Raw genomic sequence first — 22,772 nt, 5'->3', positions numbered from 1 at the left:
TGGAGACTTTATATATATATATATATATATATATATATATATATATATATATATACACATAATATATTTACATGTACGGGGAGTGTACTATAACGGCTGTATACAGCTTTGTTGTTATTATAATTATTATTATTATTATTATTATTATTTGGGATTGCATACGAACATGGTAGAACTAAACACTCCCAGAAAGTTATTGAGTATGAAAGGAGAATGGATTAGGGTTTTACCATTTTTAAAATTTTAAAATCATGAGATAGGTAGGTAAGTGGTGTAGGGCTGTGAGCATGCTGCATCGCCTTGATTAAAAAAATTCTACATAGTTTCCCCCTTTTTAACTTTAATTATTCTCTTTTTTTGTTATTAGAAAAATCAATATATTAATTAGTAATTAATCACCGAACCGACATATTACGTAACGAATCCAAAAGTATTAATGGGCACGTACAAACCAATGATTTGACTTTTATGATTTTTTTCTTTTTTTTTTATCGATCGGAAGTTGACACTGGATTTAGATTATAAAATAAGAGGATGTCCATCTCAATGTTTTAAAGGTTTTATACACGAAATATACTCATAATGAACGATTTTTATGCATATGATTTAAAATCTAGTAATTATAAAATGACACATTAGAGAGGTATGATTTGGTGTAGCTAGATCTTGACAGTTAAGTCCATACGATTTTAGAAGACTCGAGCATTAATATAGCATTTGTGATTAATAATTTGTAAACATTTTATGAATTGTGGGAGATTGAAATTCATGTTCTTAAGCTACAAAGTCATATATGCAAAGCAAATTTTCTTCTTAATCATATATATATATTTTAATCATAAAAAATTATCAGTGATTAAGGGATGCTTGAGGCCTTTGAGGTGGGGGCCTTGAATGCAGTTAAAAAGCTTAAACATAGTAACCTATTAAAGTTACTTTTTTTTTTTTTGTTTTTTATAAAATAATTATAAATTATTATGCTTAGCAGTCTATTGTGCACGCACTTGATAGACATGAATGGGTAGTTAAATTTGAGATAAAAACATCGTGCTCTTAGTTCTTAAACATGTTCTTGAACCAATCTAAGTATATCTCAATTCTTTTTAACATTGGAGAAGTTATGTGTAGAAACTACTAATAAATTTCTACTTTTCTTCCAATTCCACCAAAAGTCTCCTAAGCAAGAGTAAAAATTCTAACTATCATGAGGCGTAGCTTACCATTAATCAAAAGCCATGGTCCAAAGAAGATATTCTTGGCGTTTATGTGTCAAAGGCAAATCAAAGGAGTCTTTGTTTGACAGTTGAGATGGAGTTGAACCCCACTCATTCAATTGTGTAAGTGATAATTTAAGCCCTAACTCAAATTGTCAACTCTTCTATGGCAAGAAATTTATTATGCATTGACTTGATATGTATAAATGAGATATCTTAATTTAAAACTTAAATTTAGGTATTGAACTCATTTATGTATATGTTAGCCATTCTCCTTCTATATTCGTTTTCAATGTAGATCAACTAATGAGTTGGCATTACTAATAAGAATGCACCACGATTAAACCTTGTGCAAAATTGATTATTTAGCTTTTGCTTTCTTTACCAAAACAACGTTAATAAGCTATCGATAGTCATGGCGACCACCAAATTGTCATCATGAGAGAATAGAAACAAACTCACAATGGCATATTGTCATCTTCTTAATTTATTTTTTAGCAAATGAGTTTCAAGTTAAGGCCCTTTGTATTGAATATGTGTTTTCACCCTAGGCCCCTAAATGTGATATTAATAATATCTAGGAAGTCCTCATCATCAAAGCCAAGCTTCTTCTCTTCTTGTTGTTGTTGAGGTTGTGCTACAGATCTCCCTAGAAAATGTATCATATAACGACCTTTATCTCATACTTTAGTTGCTAATAATTTTCATTGTGGCATAATTTCTAGCAAAACGACATTATCTACTCATGTACCATCATGTGGATTGAGTTGGATCATAATAATAAGAGGCAAAGATCTCTCTTTATCTTCACTAATACTTATTCTCTTGAGGCACCTCTTTATGCTCCTACTTCTCCTTTCTTAATCCTTCTTTTCTTCTCTATGCTTGTCATCCTAGGTTTGCAATATTCCTCGTGCTTCTTTACTTCCTCCTTTTGTCTTCTTCAACTACACCTCCTATTTAGCATGCACAATTTTTTCATGTTTTAGTATATTTTTGTTTTCTTAAAGAGCTCGACTTTGGGAGCCTCCTAGATAGAGAAAAATTCAAGTTAGATAGTAAAAGCATGTGTGTCAATAGGACTATTGACATTTCATGGTTTGTCCTGGGTACTATCGCAATGATTCTCATAGCTTCACTTGATTTTATGAAATTCGTTAAGGTCTTTCGCATTCTTTTGTAACTACTGAAATGGCAAATGAATAAAGTACAAAATTGTTGGGAGGACCATACTAAGGTTGACCTTTGGCCTAAGTTTCTGGTACAAACTAACTTCTTCAAGGTGATGGTGGAAGCCCTATCATGATGGCACAACAATTATGTGGAGGGCTACTATTGAAGTCCAAAAAATCTCTAATCAGTTTGTGGTATTTATACTATTGTAATAGCACATCCTGGCCGACATCTTACCTCCTATGGCAAGGATTCTTTAGTTACCCTTTATATATATATATATATTTTTGTTGCCATGGAAGGAGGTGTGGTAGCTCTTACGCCTCTAGCTTCAGTTTTCTACCATCTCCAACTTTAAAGGTCTTCTTCTTTAGCTCCTCACTATTCACAAACTCCTTATTAAGTTGACATCCCAAAGAGGAGTTAGATCTACTTGCCATTTTAGTAATTTTGCTTCTTTCTCGGGAGTTTAGGACCAAACATGGGTTGCATGCTACCCTCCATGGTGAAGTGAAGTCCCTTTTCTTTCAAGTTAGAGCATTTCATAGGTGGTACAAGATCCCCATTTCTCCATGTGGTTTAAAGTTGCTCAAAGAAAAGCATGATAAACATAAATTGTCCTAGTGTAACTCGTACAAGTGTGCGGTAATGTGGATTAGAAGAGTCCAAAGGATGGTTGTTGCAAATAAAGAGTTTGTGTTTAGAGTATGAAAGGAACAAGAGCATACAATAAGCACACGAGTAACTCACCACTATTTACTATGGTTGTCATAGATAGTCCCAAATTGGTGATTCGACTTTTGGTTTAGGATAAAGTTACAAAGTTGATCTCGATTTAAAGTTAAAATGATTATTTTAGACTGATTAGGCACCAAGAGGCTAGCTCAGAGAAGTAATTTACATGATAATTTACAATAGTGGTGGCCCAAGCTGAGGCAATGATGCACATCTCCTCTTGTACATGTAACCACTTGGGAAACTATCTCGCCATGCTTGAGTATCCCACATCACATGCAATTGTACAATCCCACATTCTAAGTAGTGGCCGGGGATGAGTTGCACTTTGAGACTAAAAGCACTAACCCAAAATTGACCCATCTCAAGTTTTACTGGTAAGTTTGCAACATTAACTTTATTATTATTATTATTATTATTATTATTATTACCTCAACCTTCGCGTCTTGCGTGCTCAATGATGATACATACTCCAGAACAACATTAAACCCACCAACCCATGCCTGCACGGCAGCATTATAACAGCTTTAGTACCTTTGTTACAACCCATGCCATTAGAACCTTTTAGCCCGGAATGCAATAAAAGATTATACTCAAATCATAAAAGAATTATTGCAAAGATTTTTTTAAAAGTAATGGGCTGTCTCATTATATTATTTTCTTATGTGATTTAAGTATTCCAATTCCCCATTCCCTCTATAACAGGCACCATTGTATCAAAGGAGTAACCCAACTAGAGTTCCAATAGAATAAGATCCAAATTGATACCAATTGCCCATAAATATAATAATTAATAAAAAAATAATATTATTTAAGAACAAATAATCAGTCAATTTTTTTTTACAAACTATTGTAACCATGAGTGAACCTATACTTTCTTATCCTGAATGTGTGAGGGAGCTCCCCGTGAATCAGGCAAACATCATTTACCAGTTATCAGCAAAACTTCTGGAGAGGCTTCGTAGAGATGAGCCAAGTAAAAACTCTGGATTAAGGAATGTCTTGAGGTGTAACTACGGCTCAATGAGGCGAGTTACAATGCCTACAGCAACAGTTCTTCCAGATGCTCTAAGGAACACCCTTCCAAGAGCTCTGCAACTTGAGAACTCATCTGCGCAAACAGCACTATGCAGAGCAACCTGAAAAGGAGACCAACACCAAACCAAAAATTTACTATGTTGTTGGGCTAATGACACTTGGGGCACTTTAATTATAAGCGCAGAAACTAATTCTCATATTTTACCTCAATTAAAGCATGCTGCTTGGATATAAGACAGCGGGGTGCCCTCCTTGTCACCTTGCCAGTCTTTGAATCAAGAAGTGATAATATCCTTACAACACTCGCAGACTCCTTTGCGTGATGTATATGGAACTCCAGCTGCTCATTTCCAGTAAGAATGTTTTCAGAAACTTCACAGATCATGGTCGCAATAAAAATAAATGAGGTTGTACTGAAATAATTTACCTGTGAGCCAATGAGAATGGGGGTTGAAACCTCCAAGATGAGGACCTTCAGCTCCAAATGGGTTGCCACTGCAACTGGGAAATCAGGGTGACATACCACGCCACCAGCCATCACACGACTCCCATCAATGCCTTGTAGACTGATGGCCACACTATCCCCAGCTCTTGCAATGGAACAAGGATGAGAATCACGCTCCAAGGAACGCACCGTCCCTACATCCCCAAATGGCATAACTAGAACCTACACATACAAAGAGCAAGTAGCAACAAGGATCAAGAAAACAGAACAAGCTTTGAATCCATGCACAACTTATAGAATAAAAACTAATAGAAGAACGAGCCCATGCCGTGCATACAGTGACCACCAGATCGGCTAACCAATCAAATCAGTGAATCATAAGCAAGAGCCAAAAGCTTAAGAACAATGATTCTAAACAATTGTAAACCAGAACAGAGAAATGAGATAGTAAAACACAATTTGGGTACTTCCATGTTCCTTCAATCTTTAATTATGCAGCCATCAATACATGTGGTCGGTCTTGAATGTTCTAAAAAATTTGCACCTCATAAATACAAGCAACATGCAAGCTCCAAATGACCACAACACCATTATTTTCAGGTTAATCAATGCAGAAGAAAGTTCTCTCTAAAGAGAAGAAAAGGCTAGAAGATATCAACACATTTTAAAAGTTCATCCATGTTGGCAGATAATGCAGAATGGAACTTTAAGAAATTGCAGCAAGGCACAAAGATTGTACAGTGTACTCCAATCTATGATGGTGCATACTAAATGTAATTAAACTTCAGCTTTATTTATGGATATTTAGTATCATGGACCAACATCTTAAAATAAATTATTAAACTTATCTTAGCATTGACCAAATTAATCTTCAAAATAATATCCAAAAACCACCCACACCCCCTGTTATGTACCTTCGATCCACTTCGAAGAGCTCCAGCCTCCAATTTACCGCATGCAGATACCTGCCCCATTGAATGTGACTTGACAACATCGCAAATCGGCATAATGAGAGGTTTAGAGAAATCTCTTGTTGGAGATTTGAAAGAATCTATTGCATCCAACAGATTAGGTCCCTGATACCTGCATGTCAACCATATTGTCAACATTTTAGGTAATAACATGCACAAAATTCTTCAGATATCTATCATTGGCTCATTCATAACAGAGTATCACATAACCTCTTATACAAAACCTGCAAACCTTATAGAAAGAACATGTGACTGATTAAGTGGCAATGAGGAAGCCCTTAATCTTATATGCTTATTGTACTCACAATCATTTTTATCGTCTACTGTTTTATTGTTTCCCTATTACATACTAGTATTTTAACTTGATATGCGAGATACTATATATATCATTTGGGCTCCCCATGTAATATATACAAATGGAAAACTCCATTCATCATAAAAAATATCATCATAAGAAAAATCACAAGTGACGTGGCTGCCCATTATTTGTTAGAATTTATTGAGTGGGGAAAGGTTAACTAATTCCAAATCACAAGATGCCACATCATTCATGATTTTTCCCTTGTGATGAATAAGAGACTACAATATGCGAAACAATTATTGACTTAGAGATGAATCAAGAAACAGCAGCAGCAGCGAGAGAGAGAGAGAGAGAGAGAGAGAGGATGACAGTGGTTAGTTCCCAAGTGCAGTCCATTTTAATGTAAATTGATTTATCCAAGGAATGAATGCCAATTTGGGTGTCTCCAAGAAATTGCAACAACCCAATCTCAAGGATTTGGTTTAATCAAGTTCTCTACGCTATCAGTTCCAATCCTATTCATAAAGCAATAGAACATCAGAACCAAGCAACTCAATTTGCTTTCAGGTTTGAGGATTAAACAAGTTCTTTTTCCTACGATCACATGAATTCATAATGGGTAGTCAATTCAGTCTTTTGATGGAGCTTAAAGTCATCAATGTAAACATCAAGTTGTTAACTGCCACGCTGTCACAATTTACTGTGATAATTGCTTACAGTGTAAAAGGGTAAGCCTACAAGTTTCACAGCTCACAACAAAAAACTGGAAGTCATAAACCAAGAAACGAACCAAGCCAAGCTAACCCAAAAGCTTGCTCCAAGTTAAATTCAGCTCCCTACATCAACAGTCCAATTTTTTTTTTTAATGAACAAAATAATGTTATCTCAAGTAGAGATAGGCAGTAACCAACACAAATGTACAGATGCAATACAAGTAATGCTCCAAGGTGCTATAATACTAGCTACTAGGAAGCGTGTTTAAAAATGACGCGTAGCAATGAAGCAAAATACAAGTAACAGTGACTAGTTGTTGCAAGTACTTGCTTCCCACAAAATTTTTCCATTACTTCCCATCAATCAGACATTCATCAAGTAGCATCTTTTTTGCACATTTGAAAAACAATTACTGCATCAAAAGATCGTGATACACAAGTAGGTCAATAATGTTAAAATTAAAACTCCATAGCCTGCACTAAACTAAGCTCGAACAAGTAAGGTCATGTAAAAGTCAGCAGAATTCCTTCAGAAAGAAATGATATACAAGTACACCGACCCACTGAAACAACTGAACTCTGTCTAGTATCTCAATTCGGTGTCAGAAAAAAGGGGGGAGGGGGGAAGAGGGAGAGAGGGTCATTAAAAAGGGGGTGAGCCAGAGAATCTTTCTGGTCCCAACCACAGCATGTTCTCTTCCACCTCCCTCACAACTGCCTCCTCTTCTTCCTGCTTTGTAATTGCAAACATTTTTTTTTCAGGAAATCCCTTTTTGTTTTTCACACACAATCTCTATGTATCTCAAGAAGATGATGATCAAGAAAAATCATTCTACCCGTCCACACCCATCCCCGCCCTCTCCCCCCCTCCCCCCACCAAAGAAGGGGCAAAAAAAACCAGCCTCCTCTTGTTCCTGCTTTATAATCGCAAACAATTTTTTAGCACAAAATCTCTACAAATCTCTAGTAGATGATGTTCAAGAGAATCCTTTAAATCTCAGGCACCCTCTCATCTCTCCAACTCCTGCTACAGGTGTCATCTTTGATCCTTTTGGTGAATTGGTGGAGTATCTCTCTTAAATTAAAGACAGAAACATAGACACTCACCTTATTTTTGGAAAATATTGCAAGAAATGTAGTGCTCAAAGAATCCTCCACTTTATGTGATGATGTGATGTAGAACAATAAGCCAGACCATGGCTTAACCCTTGTGGAGAGAGATCAATGGAAAAGAATTGGACAAGCCTTGTCGTGTTTAATTAATTTGTTTACCATGTTTAGTTTAATAAGTAGTAGGATTATGTGTATCTGGGGGTGAGTTTGTAATTTTTGTGTATTTTAGGGGTGTTCTTGTAATTTCATGTAGTTTAGGGGGTACGTGTGTAATTTCTCGTGTTCTTTACTTTCTTATAAATAGTGTGTGAAAGCCATGTAAGAAGAGATTATTGTTGACTTTGAATTGATGGTGAAATGTTGGACCCCCAGCCCCACCCCCACCCCTACCCCTGGTATCTCCTTCCTTCTTTTTCCCCTCCCCTCTATCTCTCCTACATTCTCTCATGGCTGCAAATCCATGTTACTGCTTTGCATCACTATGTTTTCTTTAATCTTTTTATACCCTTCTCCCTTTGTTCAAATCTCCCAGAGGTCAAGCTTAGACAAACATTTTTATGCCCACTAGAGTTTACCTACAAAACGGAAGATGGCCCATCTTCCATGGCCCATAACCTATTCCGCCCTGTCCCAATATTCAAGCCAATGTTTTGAAAACCAGATCGGTGACTGACCCGGAAAAGTCACCGGTTTGGTCAGACCGATCGAACCGGTGACATCAACATGATGTCATTATACATATTTTTATATATAATATATACCTATATATAAATTTATAATTAAAAATAATGAAAAACATAAGATGTCTAAGAATTTTGTCAGTGTACTTAACATTAATCTCTCAAATTCAAGCAAGATCATAGTAAGTACTAGGGGTGTACACGGTTCGGTTCGGTTCGGTTTTTACCAAAACCGCCAACCGAACCGAACTCCTCGGTTTTCAAAATGACTGAACCAAAACCGAACCGTATACCGTCGGTTTATGAACAAACCAAACCGTGAACTCTATGGTTTGGTTTGGTTATTTTCGGTTTTACCGAACTTTGAACTATCAAAACAAAATATTACTTGAGCTGGGCTGCATCAACAGGCCACAGCCCATTGTGAAATTATAAAATTCCTAGGCAAAGGCTTCAATAGCAAAGCCCAAAACGTAAGACATGTTGAAAGGAGGATCCACATAAAATATATAGGGTGGGAAACTAGTTCTCTTTCCATTTCCAACCGATGTGGGATGGGCCGATGGCTAGCATGTGGTTCCTGGCTTCCTGCATATGCCTTGGCAAATCTGTACTTCCCCAGTTGCCCTCTTTGCAGTTCGCCGGTGGCCTCTCTCTCTCGCAAACACACACACACACACAGATGGGGCATGTGCGCACCAAGACGGTGAAGAAATCTTCTCGGCAGGTGATCGAGAAGTACTACTCTCGCATTCGCATGACCCTGGATTTCCACACCAACAAGAAGATCATCCAAGCTCCAAGAAGGGTTCTGTGACTGTCTGAGACTCTGAGGCATCTGTCCAAGGGTTCTGTTTCTGTCCAAGACTCCGAGGCATCTCTCTCAAGTCGCAAGCTCCAAGAAGAGGAGTGCGAGCGTCGCAGACTCACATGGACTTCGTCCCAGAAATCTCCGCCATCCAAACCGACTAGAGGTGGATTTGGAGGTGGTTTCTGGCCGGCGACTAGCGATCCAACACCAAGGCAACAGGTAGCACCATAGCAGCCATAGGCCCGTAGCACCGTAGCATCTTTTGTATAAAATTATACAATTATTATTTATTAATTCGGTTTTCGGTTTTGGTCCAAAACCGAAACCGCAAACCGAAAAACCGAACCAAAATGTGTTTCGGTTCGGTTTCGGTCCGGTTTTCGATTTTTCGGTAAATTTTGTACACCCCTAGTAAGTACTAGCTTTCATCTTCAAAATATCAATCAAAATAAAATTCGAACTCAAACATATATTAGTGTATTACAATATAAGAATGCACAACGAAGTCTAGACTTTTCAACTTCATCATCAAATTCAAAGTTCAATATTACAAATGTTAAAGGCTTCAAGCCCCTTAGAATTATAAATTCATATTTAATACTTTGCTGAATCAATTCCTAAACTAAAAGTAGGAGTGAACCGAAGTAATGATTCATCCACACCACTTGTTCCCTCACGAGTTGCCATTTTATTTCAAGCCTCTGTGGATTGACCATAATATTTAAATTATAAAACTAATGTACAATAGCAGATTAAACAACAGCAGCTCCTCAGTTCTAATCAACAGAGGGTCATTTTTCTGCCTAAATCAAAAAAGTAAATTAAAAACATTCACTAATTTAAGAAATTTAAAATAAATAACAAATTAAACAAAAAATTCTAACCCTTCAGGATAGGGTTTTCCACATTAAGTCCTCAAAATTGTTCAATTAATATGAGTTTCATCACCATATACACCAAAGAACCTTATTTAAATTCCATATTATGACAATTTGAAATGTAATGGTAATAAAATTCAAGTTTATCAAAATTTGGAGGAGGATTAGATTAAGGGATAACACCTATTTTATGTTTTTAGAAATTAATTAGACCAATTGCAACATAGAAACCATTTGCAGCTCTGAATCTCTCCCAATGGTATATATGGATATATATATATATATAAACATGACACAGCACACCAACTCCCAATAGTGTGTGTATATATATATATATATCATCTGCACACATGACACAACATACCAACTCACCAGATCGGCTGCCACAGGTTGGGCTGCTGCAGGGGCTGCCATGGGCCTGCCGGGAGGGGGGAGGAGAGGGCTGCCGCATGGGCTGGCAGAAGGGAGGAGAGAGGGCTGCCGCAGGGGCTGCCACAGGAGAGAATGAGAGATGGGCTTAGGGTTTCCAGTTTTTAATTTACATTTCAGTATTTTTCTCACATTTTTTTTTAAAAAATAGATGTAATTTTAAAATTATGAAACTGGGTTGACCCGGCATCAAACCTGGTTTGGGCCAGTTCAGACCAGTTTGCACCGGGTCGGCCAGTTCTCTCCCAGGTTGGCTCAAATCTGGTTTTTCCCCTTCAACCAGACCGGTGAGTTGACTGGGTCCGGTCCAACCAGGTTGGACCAGCAGGTCTAGTCCGGTTTTTAAACACTGATTCAAACCCAAGGCTTCCAACACAAAAGTTCCAAGCTTTCACTGGATGTCTCCTCAAAGACTAGAAAAGCCAGAAATTATGCCAAGTATGAAACGCATGCATATGTCCTGGATCAAGCTGGAGCCAGACTCGTTGATACAACTATGCCTGAGCCAGGCTAAAACAGCCCAATACTTCGTCATAATGGCTCAGTCCCTGCTTACAGTTTTTTTCCCCTTTTTGTGTGTGTTATATTTCTGAGTGTCAACCAAGTGTTACAGTCAAACATGAAAGGTCACAGGTTTAAATCACTGAAAAAACCTCTCCAGTGGTAGAGGTAATGATAATATAATGCCTCCCCAAACCCAAAACAGGACAGGAGCCTTGTGCACTAGGTGTTGGTAACAATTTGTGATTCTACTACCATTGAACTTCAGTTTCTGTATGCTGCTAATTAAAAAAAGTCTCCATAAATAAAAATGGCAAAGATTAATAAAAGTTTCTGTACATGAATAGGTAGAAGTACACTCACCAGGACAACAAGCGAGCATCAGAGGCACGAGTCACTAGATTTTGATTTTCCATGGCACTCAATGGGATCCAGGACACAGAAGAATCCTTGAAACCACAAGAACGGAGAAATGATCCAAGTTGCACTTTAATCAAATCAAACCGTTCCTTAGAGTATTTGACAACATCCATTTTGTTAACAGCAACTATGACTTGATCAACCCCAAAACTTCTAATGAGTTGTGCATGCTCCCTTGTTTGCCCCCCTGTGCTGTCCATGCCTACCTCGAATGAACCAATGGAGGCATCTATAACAAGAACTGCAGCATCAGCCTGTGTTGCACCAGATATCAAATTTGGAACAAAATCTTTATGACCTGGGGAGTCGAGCACAACAACGTGATAGTTTTTGGAGTCAAAATAGGCAACAGCCACAGTCATAGTAACTCCCCTTTCCCTTTCTTCAGTACTCTCATCCAAAGCCCAAGCATACGCAAAGGAGCCCTTTCCCTGATTGTACAATGAACAACACATAAATCCAATAAAACCAGGCTTAACTTTATGCTACACTCAAAATAAGCAATTAACTGCAGTTCTACTGAGATCACCTGTTCTTTAGCCTCCTTTTCATATTTGTGCATGCTTTTTTGGGAAATTCGTCCCAAAAGATGCAGCAGTCTCCCTGAGAGTGTTGATTTTCCAGAATCAACATGGCCAACCTATAATGACAAAAAAATATATATATTTTCTTAAAAAAAAAATCAATAATAAGGAAATATTTCAAGTTACTCTCTAATACTATAACTAGCATTAGACGACTGACGTACAATTGCTAGATTCAGCTGAGTCAATCCTTCTTCTGACTGGACAGGAAGCATCCATTTCTCAGGTTTATACTGTACGTGTGTTTTAGCTCTTCTAGCAGTAGCATTCTTTGAGCGATCAGATTTTGTGTTCAAAGATATACTACCAAAGCTACTGGTAAAACTTTCTGGTGTGCCCCCAGTCACTGAAGAACAGTTGCTCTCGTTGACCCTTTCCTCTCTTCCAATTGGCATCGACAAAGATGAGCCATCCAACATTTTAGTGCTGGTAGTAGGCTTTGCTGGGTTTCCTGTGTTTACATAGGAACTATCATTGTCATCCATACTAGCATCCATGACTTTTGGAATTGATACTGTTGAGCTATCCAATTTTTTAGCAATTGGTGCTATTTTAATGGTGTCATTTTTAGCAGTAACAGTTGAGAGGAGTACGAGGATAAATTGGCAGTGAGGGAAGAAAGTGAATTTCAAGAAAGCTTAAGAAGAAAAAAGATGCACACAACTAGGGATACACAAATAACACTACTAGTCCAAATTGAAAATTCCAAGAAAAGATTGAGTAATCCACTAACAACCTTTGCAGACAATATTGGTAAATGAGATAAGTTAAATAAGTTGATATATTATACACATGGACCACATAAAAGGGCTTCATGAACACACTACACTTACGCCTAAGAAAAAAAATAGAGACGGAGTACCCATCTAATAAGAGAAGGGCAGCAATCTATCACCCCATCTCTTTAAAGTGGATAAAAGAGACAGATTCAAAAAAATAAAGATTGTATTTTTCTCGGAACTTCAAATATTAATAAATTGGGAAATTAATCAACCAGCTTTTATCCAAGCTCACTAAACTTTAAAACAATTTATTTCCCCATTATTGGCAATTCCAAACTATACAAATTTCCATTCATCATCCTTCTACTACATCTCACGGATGCAAAACTTCATTTTACACCTTTCCAACATTTAATTAACTTTTCTTATTAAAAAGAATACTAGTACTTTTCATGTCTTACAAGTATGTATGACTTACAATCAACCCTCTAGCGAATATGAGCATTGCAAACAAATTTGAAACAATACAAACCACACATATGCACGTGCGTTCACACACTTAATGCATACCTTTCGAGACCATTCTTGAAGAACGCATTCCGTTAGTAACCAAATCATCTGGAGATGGAAAATCAAACTTGAAAGGGGCTGTCATCATCAACAACAGAATTAGAAAACAAACACCAACTTAATGTCTTCAGGAGAAAAAACTTACATGCCACAGGGGCATGGTACCCTGTCCAATAAAATGGTGCCATATAATCGGTGTGACTCCACATAAGCTTATGTGGCACTGTTTTATTGGACGGGCACATACCCCCTAGCACTGAAGTTTTTTTCCATTTTCAGAGGTAACAGAAAAATATTTCAATAAAATGGCCATCTACTCAAGGAAAGACAAATAAATTTTCAAGTTCGAGAGATTCAATTGTTGGTGGCAAAATATTCTCAACTATGAGGAAATTATATTGTTTTATTAACACAGAAACACATCCATCTTTTTAACATATGCAGACCTATATCAATGCGATAATGGTTATGAGAACTATAAGCCTTAATAAATTCAAGAAAATTTCTTTGGATAATCCCAAGCTTGTGGAACTTATTGCCTTCTTCCATCACAAAATCATCATTCTGTTGTTGACAGATTACAGCTTTTTTCGGTGACCATTGCGGCAATGATGCAAAAAGTGACTTGGCCATTATGGATGCTCCAGAATCTTTGCACATGCCATCAACTGCACGAAAGAGATCTACTCTAAAAAGGGGCAATGATCATGAAATGGAACCTATATAACAAGGGCATTAACATGGGGGCTAGCTGGCATGTAACAAGGACATTTGACAGAGGGATCAGTGCCCAAAACGGATGCAAACTGTCCGCATGGCCACAAAAATAAAGTATTAATCCTAAATCATGCCCAACACTTGCAAGAGTTAATAACAAGCAATAGATACTTAGATAAACTATGTCCTTGTCACATAACTGACGTAAGTCATAACAAACAAATTCAATCCATATGATAGCATAGTTATCCACATTCAAATAAATAGCAATTACAATGATAACAGCACATTAGATAATAACACACTTGCTTACCTGTTCCCTTACTGTTATTGCTGCTAATATTCACCAATGGATTACGAAGAACTCCACAAATTTCACACGCAGGCATGCTTTCATCATTATCAAAAGTACAAACTGCGCAATGCCAAACCCCAGGCTTTGTAGTTTCCTGGATTGCCTCTGGTGATTCATCTGTTACGATGAAGTAAAAGTGGAATTATTAGTAAAGTAAGAAGTGAGTACCAATCCACTAGAAAATATGAATTTAATGATTCTAGTGGAGACAATAGGATCCCCAAAAGTAAGCTAGAGTGCTAGACCAACACTGCATTTTTTATAAAAATATATATATAAATTGAGAGAGAGAGAGAGAGAGAGAGAGAAATTACAACCTAAGCAAGGATACAAATCCTCAAAGAAAAAAAAAAAAAAAAGGAATAAGAATTAAAAAAAAATAGCAAAAATTAACCAAAAATCCCCCATTCAAACCCTTCCCACTGTGATTCACCAAACACTTTATAGCTGCTGATTCCTCCAACCTCTTTCCCTTAGCTTACCACCTCTAGCCAAATTTCATTTTTTCCACATTCAGAATCCATAAACCCAAATTATCACAGATATGGGAAAAATTAAACAATGCTTCATCACAACTTATCATATTATAAACTATATGGTAATAATTCAAATCAGTCAGCTATCAAATATTATTGGTGGGGCAGCCCAGTGCATGAAGCTCCCGCATATGCGGGCTCCAGGGGAGGGCCGCACCATGATGGGCCTATAGTATGCATCCTTACCTTGCATTTTTCGCAAGAGGCTTCCACACCTCAAACCCATGACCTCCATTTTATTATCAATATTTTTAACAGGATAAAGAAGAAGAGATTATATTAACATTAATATCATATTATAAAGAAAAAGTGTACCTAGCATACACAAAGTAACACATTAAGTAAATCAAATAGGCATTAATACATGTGTGAAAAAGCAAATATACTGACAGGATATAAACTTAATAATCTAATTTTAGTAGGTAAGAGCATGAGTTTTTCAACCACACCTGAATCCAAAAAATTAAGCTACACTGACTAGCTAAAGAATAAGTGGTGAGGTACCAGGTAAAAAAAACAGCAATGAAGCACTTCAGCCCTGCCTTGCAGGCAGGAGGTGGAGCTAACAGCCCAACATCAATAAAATGTCCTAACTTAACCAAAGAGAAACATTGGAGTCAAAAGGATTACTAACCATTTTCTTCCATGCCAAAATCATCATCAAAATCTTCATAGGCATCATAGTCATCATAGTAATCATAATAATCAATTCTGTTGTTTACTTTGCGAGGCATGTTTCATGGATCTCAAAGCTGCAAAAAGGGGGAAATTGAATATGAATTAGACTCACATAGGCAAATCTTATAGACAAGCAAGTTATCTGAAGATACCTAAAAGAGCTACACAAAATTACAATTAATTAAACAACTCTGTACAAGGCTGATGAAAACATCACAGCTAGGAGAACAAGTGATGCAGCCATTTAGGACAAGAAGCAATACCTTGGGAAGATCCTTGCTGGAGAATAATTAAGAAGAGTTGGGTCAAGGAATTTTTGGGTTTAATTAGAAGTTTATTGTGTCTTTTTAGTTTAATTAGTGGTGTATTATGTGTATTTGGGGGATTGTTTGTAGTATTTGTATATTCTAGGGGTATGTTTCTAATGTAATGTAACTTTAGGGGTTTATGTGTAATTTCATTTGAAGAGGATTTCTTATAAATAGTCAGTGAAAGCCATGATGTAGGCAGTTATTGTTCAATTTGAATTTGAAAAGAGAATGGGAAAGTATCTCTTCTCTCCTCCATTCCCCTTCCTTCCTCAATTTCTTCTTATTTCTCCCATGGCTGCAGACCATTGATGCTGCCCCTGCATAATTTGGTATCAGAGCTCAATGTCGATCACAGTTCTTCCATTTCAATATCCCCCCCCCCCCCCCATTTTCCCCTTCTCTCTTCTCTTCTACAATATTCTCTTCTCCCTCTTTTCTTCTTCTTCCCTTCTCTCCTGTGTTCTGTAATTTCTTGCTCCCTCTCTGCTGCTTCTTCTTCTGTCTCCTCTTCTTGTTCTCTTTCAGAACACAAGAAAACCTTAATACTTCGGAAAACCAACAACATGAGTACACACAGAACCTGCTGCTGATCTACAATCCAGTAAAACTTCACAGCTGGAGGGTGCCTTACATGCCACCATGCGCAAGCCAGAAGCCAGAAGCCAGCAGCTCTGACCCCACATGCCAATGCCTGAGTGTTCTATGAGCAATATTTTTGCACCGATTTCTTTCAGAATGTTTTAAATACCTCCATAAATCACAATGTCAAGTTGATATGGTCATGTATTTTGTTCAAAAGATTCACCTTTTTCAATTGTTCACTTGAAGCACTTTGTTAAATGGTTGTTTGGTACTGTCAGGGCTGGTTTATTTGCGACTCGTTAGTGGTGGTCATCTTGTCAGTGGTTATTCCAGCTGTTAACCTTGTTGTCATTTGTCTAAGTTCTCAAGATGGTATAGTGGTCATGCTGGAAGGGATGGACATGGTAGAGGTCCCCCCTTGCAAGTGCACTCATTATGGGTGAACAGGTCACTCAATCAAACAATGTTGGGATCTTCATGGTAAACCACCATGCACTGCCAATGTAACCACCACAAATTCTACACTTTCAAGCTCAACTAGAAAGCTGCTATATTAATGTCAATCGATGAAATTGAAAAAAGGGTAGAAATTCTCCTTATCTACGAGCTCTTTCTTCTGCATTACCCCCATCTCCCCAATTCAGATAGAAAGAGCCCGTCTTCCTCAAAATATGTGTTCGATGGGGAATTGGGAATAAAGAAAGAAAAATTTTCCGAGTTCCAACACTATCAAGTATCCCAGCAACCTTCTCTTCCCATTGCATCTCTTGCTCAGATAGGTAACCCTACAACTTGCCTATAGTCCAGTATTCTCATGCTAGCCCTCGGATAGTAGATTCAATTGATAATAATCACATACAAGTATAACTAATTTCTTTCCCATCCTCCAATATTCTAAAAGCAAACCTCGTGTTGCCCTCGTTCATGGGTCCAATATTGTTGTCAAGGGAATGGAGACAATAATCCCACTTCATTTGTTTTCTCTTTCTTCTATTTTGTATGTCCCCAACTTCCCCTTCAATCTAATGACAATTATCAAGATTACAAAATCCATGAACTGTTCCATAACATTCTTTCCTAATTATGTTGTTGTTCAAGATTTTGAAGACAAGGAAGATAATTGGTGGAGGACGTGAAGCTGGTGGACTTAACACTTTCAATCACTATCTCCTTCTACCAGCCTCGCTACTACTACTACTACAACACTGTTCAAAATCTATTGTCATCTTGTCGTCCATCATTTGAGGAGTTAAAAACACTAGTTCCTACTTTTGAGTTTTGTGTCTAGTCTTAGAGTCTGAGTATTGTCAGTTGGGAAAGTATCATTGTGCTCCATTTGCATCCCAAGTTAAAAACAGGTAGTAAGCCCTTTTATATTAGTTGATATTGATGTTTGGGATCATAACCGAGTTGTGACACAGTCGGAATTTCAATCCTAATAATGCTTTTGAGTACTCATTACCCAATTGACTACCTACATGACTAAGTATATATTGTTCATTAGTCATCTCGCGTCCACACTCCATGACAAAATGGAGCTGCAGAGGGGGAAAATAGGCATATCCTCGAAATCACTCGTACCCTACTTTACCATATGAATGCTTCTAATGTGTTTTGGAATGATGTTGTCCTTACTGCCTAGTATAGAATGCCATCCTCAGCTCCTAATAGGGAAATTATCTACTTTATTCTCTTCCCCAAATGCTCCTTTATTCTCTTTGCCTCTTTGTATATCTGGACATGCCTCCTTTTTTTTTTCATCAGTTAACCCCTAGGGTGGATAAGTTGGATCTTTGTCCTATAAAATGAGTTTTTCTAGGCTACTCAATTACTCAAAATGGAAATATCTCTATTATACTCCTACTTTTTGCATAGTTTCTTTGTCTCTGTTGATTTTACCTTCTTTGCATATACAACATACTATTCTAAGTCCTTGAGCACTTCTGACCTTGATGAGTCCATCCTCCAACCTAACTTTCCTGATTCTAGCGTATTATCTTTGCCTAGTCATCCGCCTGCACCTTCACCTAGTTTCAGTCCTTCTAGTCACTTTAATCATCTTAATTTGCAGGTGTATACATGATGGCAACTCAAGGGAGGAGAGCTTCTTCAAGCTTCCACTACCATGCCTCTGGTTTCCTCGTCTAATGATCCTATTTCCCAAGATGTTGATCTTCTTATTGTTGCCCGGAAAAAGCAAATGCACCTATCTAATTTCATTTTCTATGATTTTTTATCACCTTTATATTATTGTTTTATTTCTATTGTGCTTATTAAATATATTTACGAAGCCTTAGCCCATTCTAGATAAAAGATTGCAATGGTCAAATGCAGCAATATAGATAATTATATTTGGGAATTGGTACCTCTTCCTCCTGATAAGTCTATGGTTGCGTATATACAATGAAGGTCCATCCTAACAATTCTATGGCTAGTTTGAAGGTCCGCCTTTTTCCTAAGGGATATACTCATTTGGGTTACTCAAACGCCTTCTCCCAGTCACGTCAGTTCGTTTTTTCATCTCCATAGTCAGCACATGTCATTGCCCATGCATTAGTTAGATGTTAATAATGTCTTCTTGCATAGTGATCTTCAAAAGGAGGTCTATATGAAGTAATCACCTGTATTTATTACTAAGGAGGAGTCAGGCTTAATGCGTTGGCTCATCAATAGTGAGCAGCAAATCATTCTATATTTTATCACCATTGCACATTTGGTAAGATTTTGCTTGTCGTGCATGTGGATGATATTTCAATTACTAGTGATAATCAAATTATCTAGCTCTAAAGTATTTTCTATAGACTAAATTTCAGATCAAAGATTTCGGACCATTGAGACACTTCTTTGGGCACAATAGTATCTAGATCACAATTGGGAATCATTTTGTCACAAAGTGTGCTTATGACCTCTTGGATATTGACTAGATTATTGGGATACAAACATGTCAATACACCCATGGTTTCTAATAATAAGGTAGCACTTGGGTTATTTATTGGGGACCTTAGACGATATCGAAGTCTTGCTAGAAGGTTGAAAGAGTGTCAGTGAGCCAGCTTCTTGATTCTTCTAAAAACAAGTCACCAAAATATTGTAATTCACATCTTAAGATATCTCAAAGGTGCACATAGGGGAGGTTTCTTATATCAGGTTCAAGGTTACACTTATATTCACAAATATACAAATACAGATTGGGCTAGGTCACTTTCTGACACATGAACTCAAGTGCGTATTTTATCTTTGTTGGTGATAACTTGGTATCCGAGAAGAGTGCGAAATAGATTGTGGTGGAAAATAGGTTGTGGTTGCCAAGTCAAGTTGAGTTAGAATATCACACATGTTGGAAGAACTTAGTTTTGCACATTCTAGATCTATGGAGGTGATGTGTAATAATCAAGTTGCAATTCATATTGTCTCCAACCCAATCTTCCACGAATGCACAAAACATATTGAATTTGATTGTCATTTTGCTCAGGAAAAACTTGCTCAGAAGCTCATTACACCACTTATGTGAAGTTTGAATTGCAACTTGCAAATTTATTCACAAAATATTTAGGGGATGTTCGAGCTAAATTCATTTGTAACAAGCTAGGAGCATATGATATCTATAGTCCAGCTTGAGGGGGAAAGTTGTTAGTTAATTTTGGTTGTTACTAGTTATTTTGGTCGTTTAGTATGTGTTATTGCTATATTAGTAGGCATGAGTTAGTGAGGGTATTTTGGACATTGTTATGTGCTTGATATATAAAATAGAAAGAGGGTATCATTGTGATTAGGTCTTCCAACTGACCAAAATATACTTCAACAAACTCTATAAAATTGTTGAATCATTAGAAATTTCATTGAATTCAAACATCAAATTCATTTGTAATTGCTGAAAATCAAGGTGTAAATCAAGTTAAAATCTTAATTAGAAATTGAATTGATCTCCACAATTTCGTGTTTTTCAATCATTTAGTTCAAATTGAATGAAATAGGCATTTTTGGTGCTCAATTATGAATTGCATGATCATTAACAGCACTCATATTGGAGAACTCAAGAAACATTCATCAATCATCAACTGAAAAATGTTCCAAGGCTTCCGATAAAAATACAAAAATATTTGCCCAAGTACAAATCTAAGTTAAGCTAAATACAAAATATAAAATACAAAATTTTCATTTTAGTTCCCGAAGATGCATTTTTTTCCCCATCATACAAAATTTCAAGTTAACTAAGATAAGCTAACTATGATTATATGCTTCGAAGATCAACCAGAATTTTCCTTCAAGTAATCAAGTTCCTGTGTGTGTGTTTTTTTTTTTTTTTTCAATATTTTACGTCAAAGAAGCTTCAAAGCTAGTCGCCAATGACCATCATAAAATTGATGAAATCAATGGTTCAAAAACAGAGAAGGAGTATCTAACAGAAAGAGTTGGTCAAGTGAGAAAAGAAAAGGCGACTCACGTGGAGCAAAAATCCAAATACTTCGCCCCTTCGAGAGGAACACGGAGAAGAGCTTCGATTCGACCCTTCGACAGAGAATAGGCCGCTTCGACAGGAGAGAAGAGGCTTCGAACCCAGCCAAAATCGTCGTCGAGCGAGCCTGAGACGACCAGTGAACAGGGCGAAGAAGAAGGCTGGGAGACAGGTTCAACGGGGGTGGGTCAGAAGTCCGCTAGGGCTCCGACGAAGCCTGAGATTTCCGGCAAACCGGGCGAAGAAGAAGACCAGGAGCAGTGGGAGTCAGAGAGAGAGAGAGAGATTCGACGGGAGTCGCGCCTACGCTAGAGAACGAAGGAAGCATAATGCAGTGCCTCAGCTTAAATCAGTGTCCGGCGAGTCTCGCCGTGCTCCAATTAACCCATCTTATCGGAATCTGAAATTCTCAACCCACGTTCAAATTTTCCGATCTATAATTCAAAATGTTCATAGAAACATAGTTTTAATGAATTCAATAACCCTATCTTTATTAGATTTTATTTTGTATTAAATTTAAATAAAATATAACATAAAAATGTATTAAAATTTATTTAAATTCAAATCAAAATTCTCAAATCCATACACCTAAATGATTCTTAATAGATTTTTAGAAATTAAAATTCAAAGATAATTTACAATTATCATAATCAAATTAATTTTGAATCAATGCTTATTTATTTATTTTTGTCCATTGCTATGATATTTATTCGTCATAATTTTTTTATAATTATAGCTTATCGAGACACTTCCCTTGTAGATGTGGCGCATTCCGACAAGGCAAGTGCATACAAAATTTTCGATCTCAAAAATCATTTTCCTTTTGACCATAATTCAAATAAATTACAACTTAAATGATTTTTAAAAGAGTAAATAAATAAGTAAAATCTAGATAGAGTAGTTTACGGGACATGTAACTTCATAGGATATTTAATTTCTTGAGTTTTGAAAAAAAAAATTGTAAAAGTAATCTTCTAGGTACATGTTTTATATTTTGTACTATAATAATTACACATATCTAGATAAGACCATATTTATCCTATATGATAATTAATATTATTATCACATCTTGGTGGTAATTAAAAACAGTTATCTAATAGGGTTTTTGTCCTAATTTCTAAAAGACATTTAATTCGAGTCAGTTTTAAAATTTTTAAAAAGATGATAACAGTGGAATCTCATTCCCTTGCTCCTTTGAGCATGAAATCTAGAATGAAAATCTAATTCCATTTGTAAGTTTCATGAGAATTATAATTTGGCTTTTAGACAACAATACCCCTATAATATAATAGAATCACACTATATTATTATATTTAATATAATAATTTATTGATAAAAAAAATAAATTTTTTAATTAGCACATATATTAATCATTTTTAATTATAAAAATATATAAAATGTTAATTTATTATATTAATTATAAGTTTTAATTATTGTAAAATACTTAAATTTTGAATTAAAATTTTAAATAATTTTTTAAAATATTAAAATGGAAATTAAAATACTAATTAACACAAATATCATTTGATTTGTTAATTAAAAATATTAATAAATAAATTTATTTTTTTCAATTAGATAATATTTTAAATTTCTATTAAAAATGTTAATATTTATGTTATTTAACATTTGAGTGACATTTTTAATTTATTAAATAAAAGTAATACTATTGTTATTTTATAAAAATTAATGTAATAATTAATTTTTAGACACTATAATATCTTTCATTATTTTAGTTAATCAATTATCAAGAGTTAATTATTTTCAAATTATAATTGTTAAAAATTTTAGGATATAGTTTTAATTATGTATTCTTAATAGGTTCTTATGTAAAAAAATATA

At 36.1% G+C, this 22,772-nt stretch overlaps 1 protein-coding gene across 8 annotated transcripts; it reads right to left on the bottom strand.

Moving 5' to 3' along the window:
• Nucleotides 1-3,890: 3,890 nt before the first annotated feature.
• LOC131152222 (uncharacterized) lies at nt 3,891-21,395 on the bottom strand. Of its 8 annotated transcripts, XM_058103954.1 has the most exons (13): nt 20,922-21,366; nt 15,541-15,658; nt 14,329-14,487; nt 13,745-13,966; nt 13,299-13,376; nt 12,171-12,457; nt 11,952-12,062; nt 11,721-11,853; nt 11,366-11,651; nt 5,520-5,688; nt 4,588-4,827; nt 4,366-4,500; nt 3,891-4,261 (listed from the first exon to the last, which is right to left on the bottom strand). In XM_058103954.1, exons 2-13 carry the CDS (start codon nt 15,638-15,640, stop codon nt 4,136-4,138), a joined length of 2,046 nt encoding a protein of 681 aa, XP_057959937.1. In that variant the 5' UTR covers nt 15,641-15,658; nt 20,922-21,366; the 3' UTR covers nt 3,891-4,135. The 8 variants fall into 8 exon arrangements, with proteins under 8 accessions (XP_057959937.1, XP_057959935.1, XP_057959936.1 ...); XM_058103952.1 differs by having other exon boundaries at nt 11,366-11,853; nt 20,922-21,395; XM_058103953.1 differs by having other exon boundaries at nt 11,366-11,853; nt 15,537-15,658.
• Nucleotides 21,396-22,772: the final 1,377 nt, after the last annotated feature.

This window comes from Malania oleifera, chromosome 3 (assembly GCF_029873635.1).
Source record: "Malania oleifera isolate guangnan ecotype guangnan chromosome 3, ASM2987363v1, whole genome shotgun sequence".
NCBI lineage: Eukaryota > Viridiplantae > Streptophyta > Magnoliopsida > Santalales > Ximeniaceae > Malania > Malania oleifera.
Note: the sequence above shows the minus strand (reverse complement) of the source record. Positions and strands in the feature narration are given on the sequence as shown.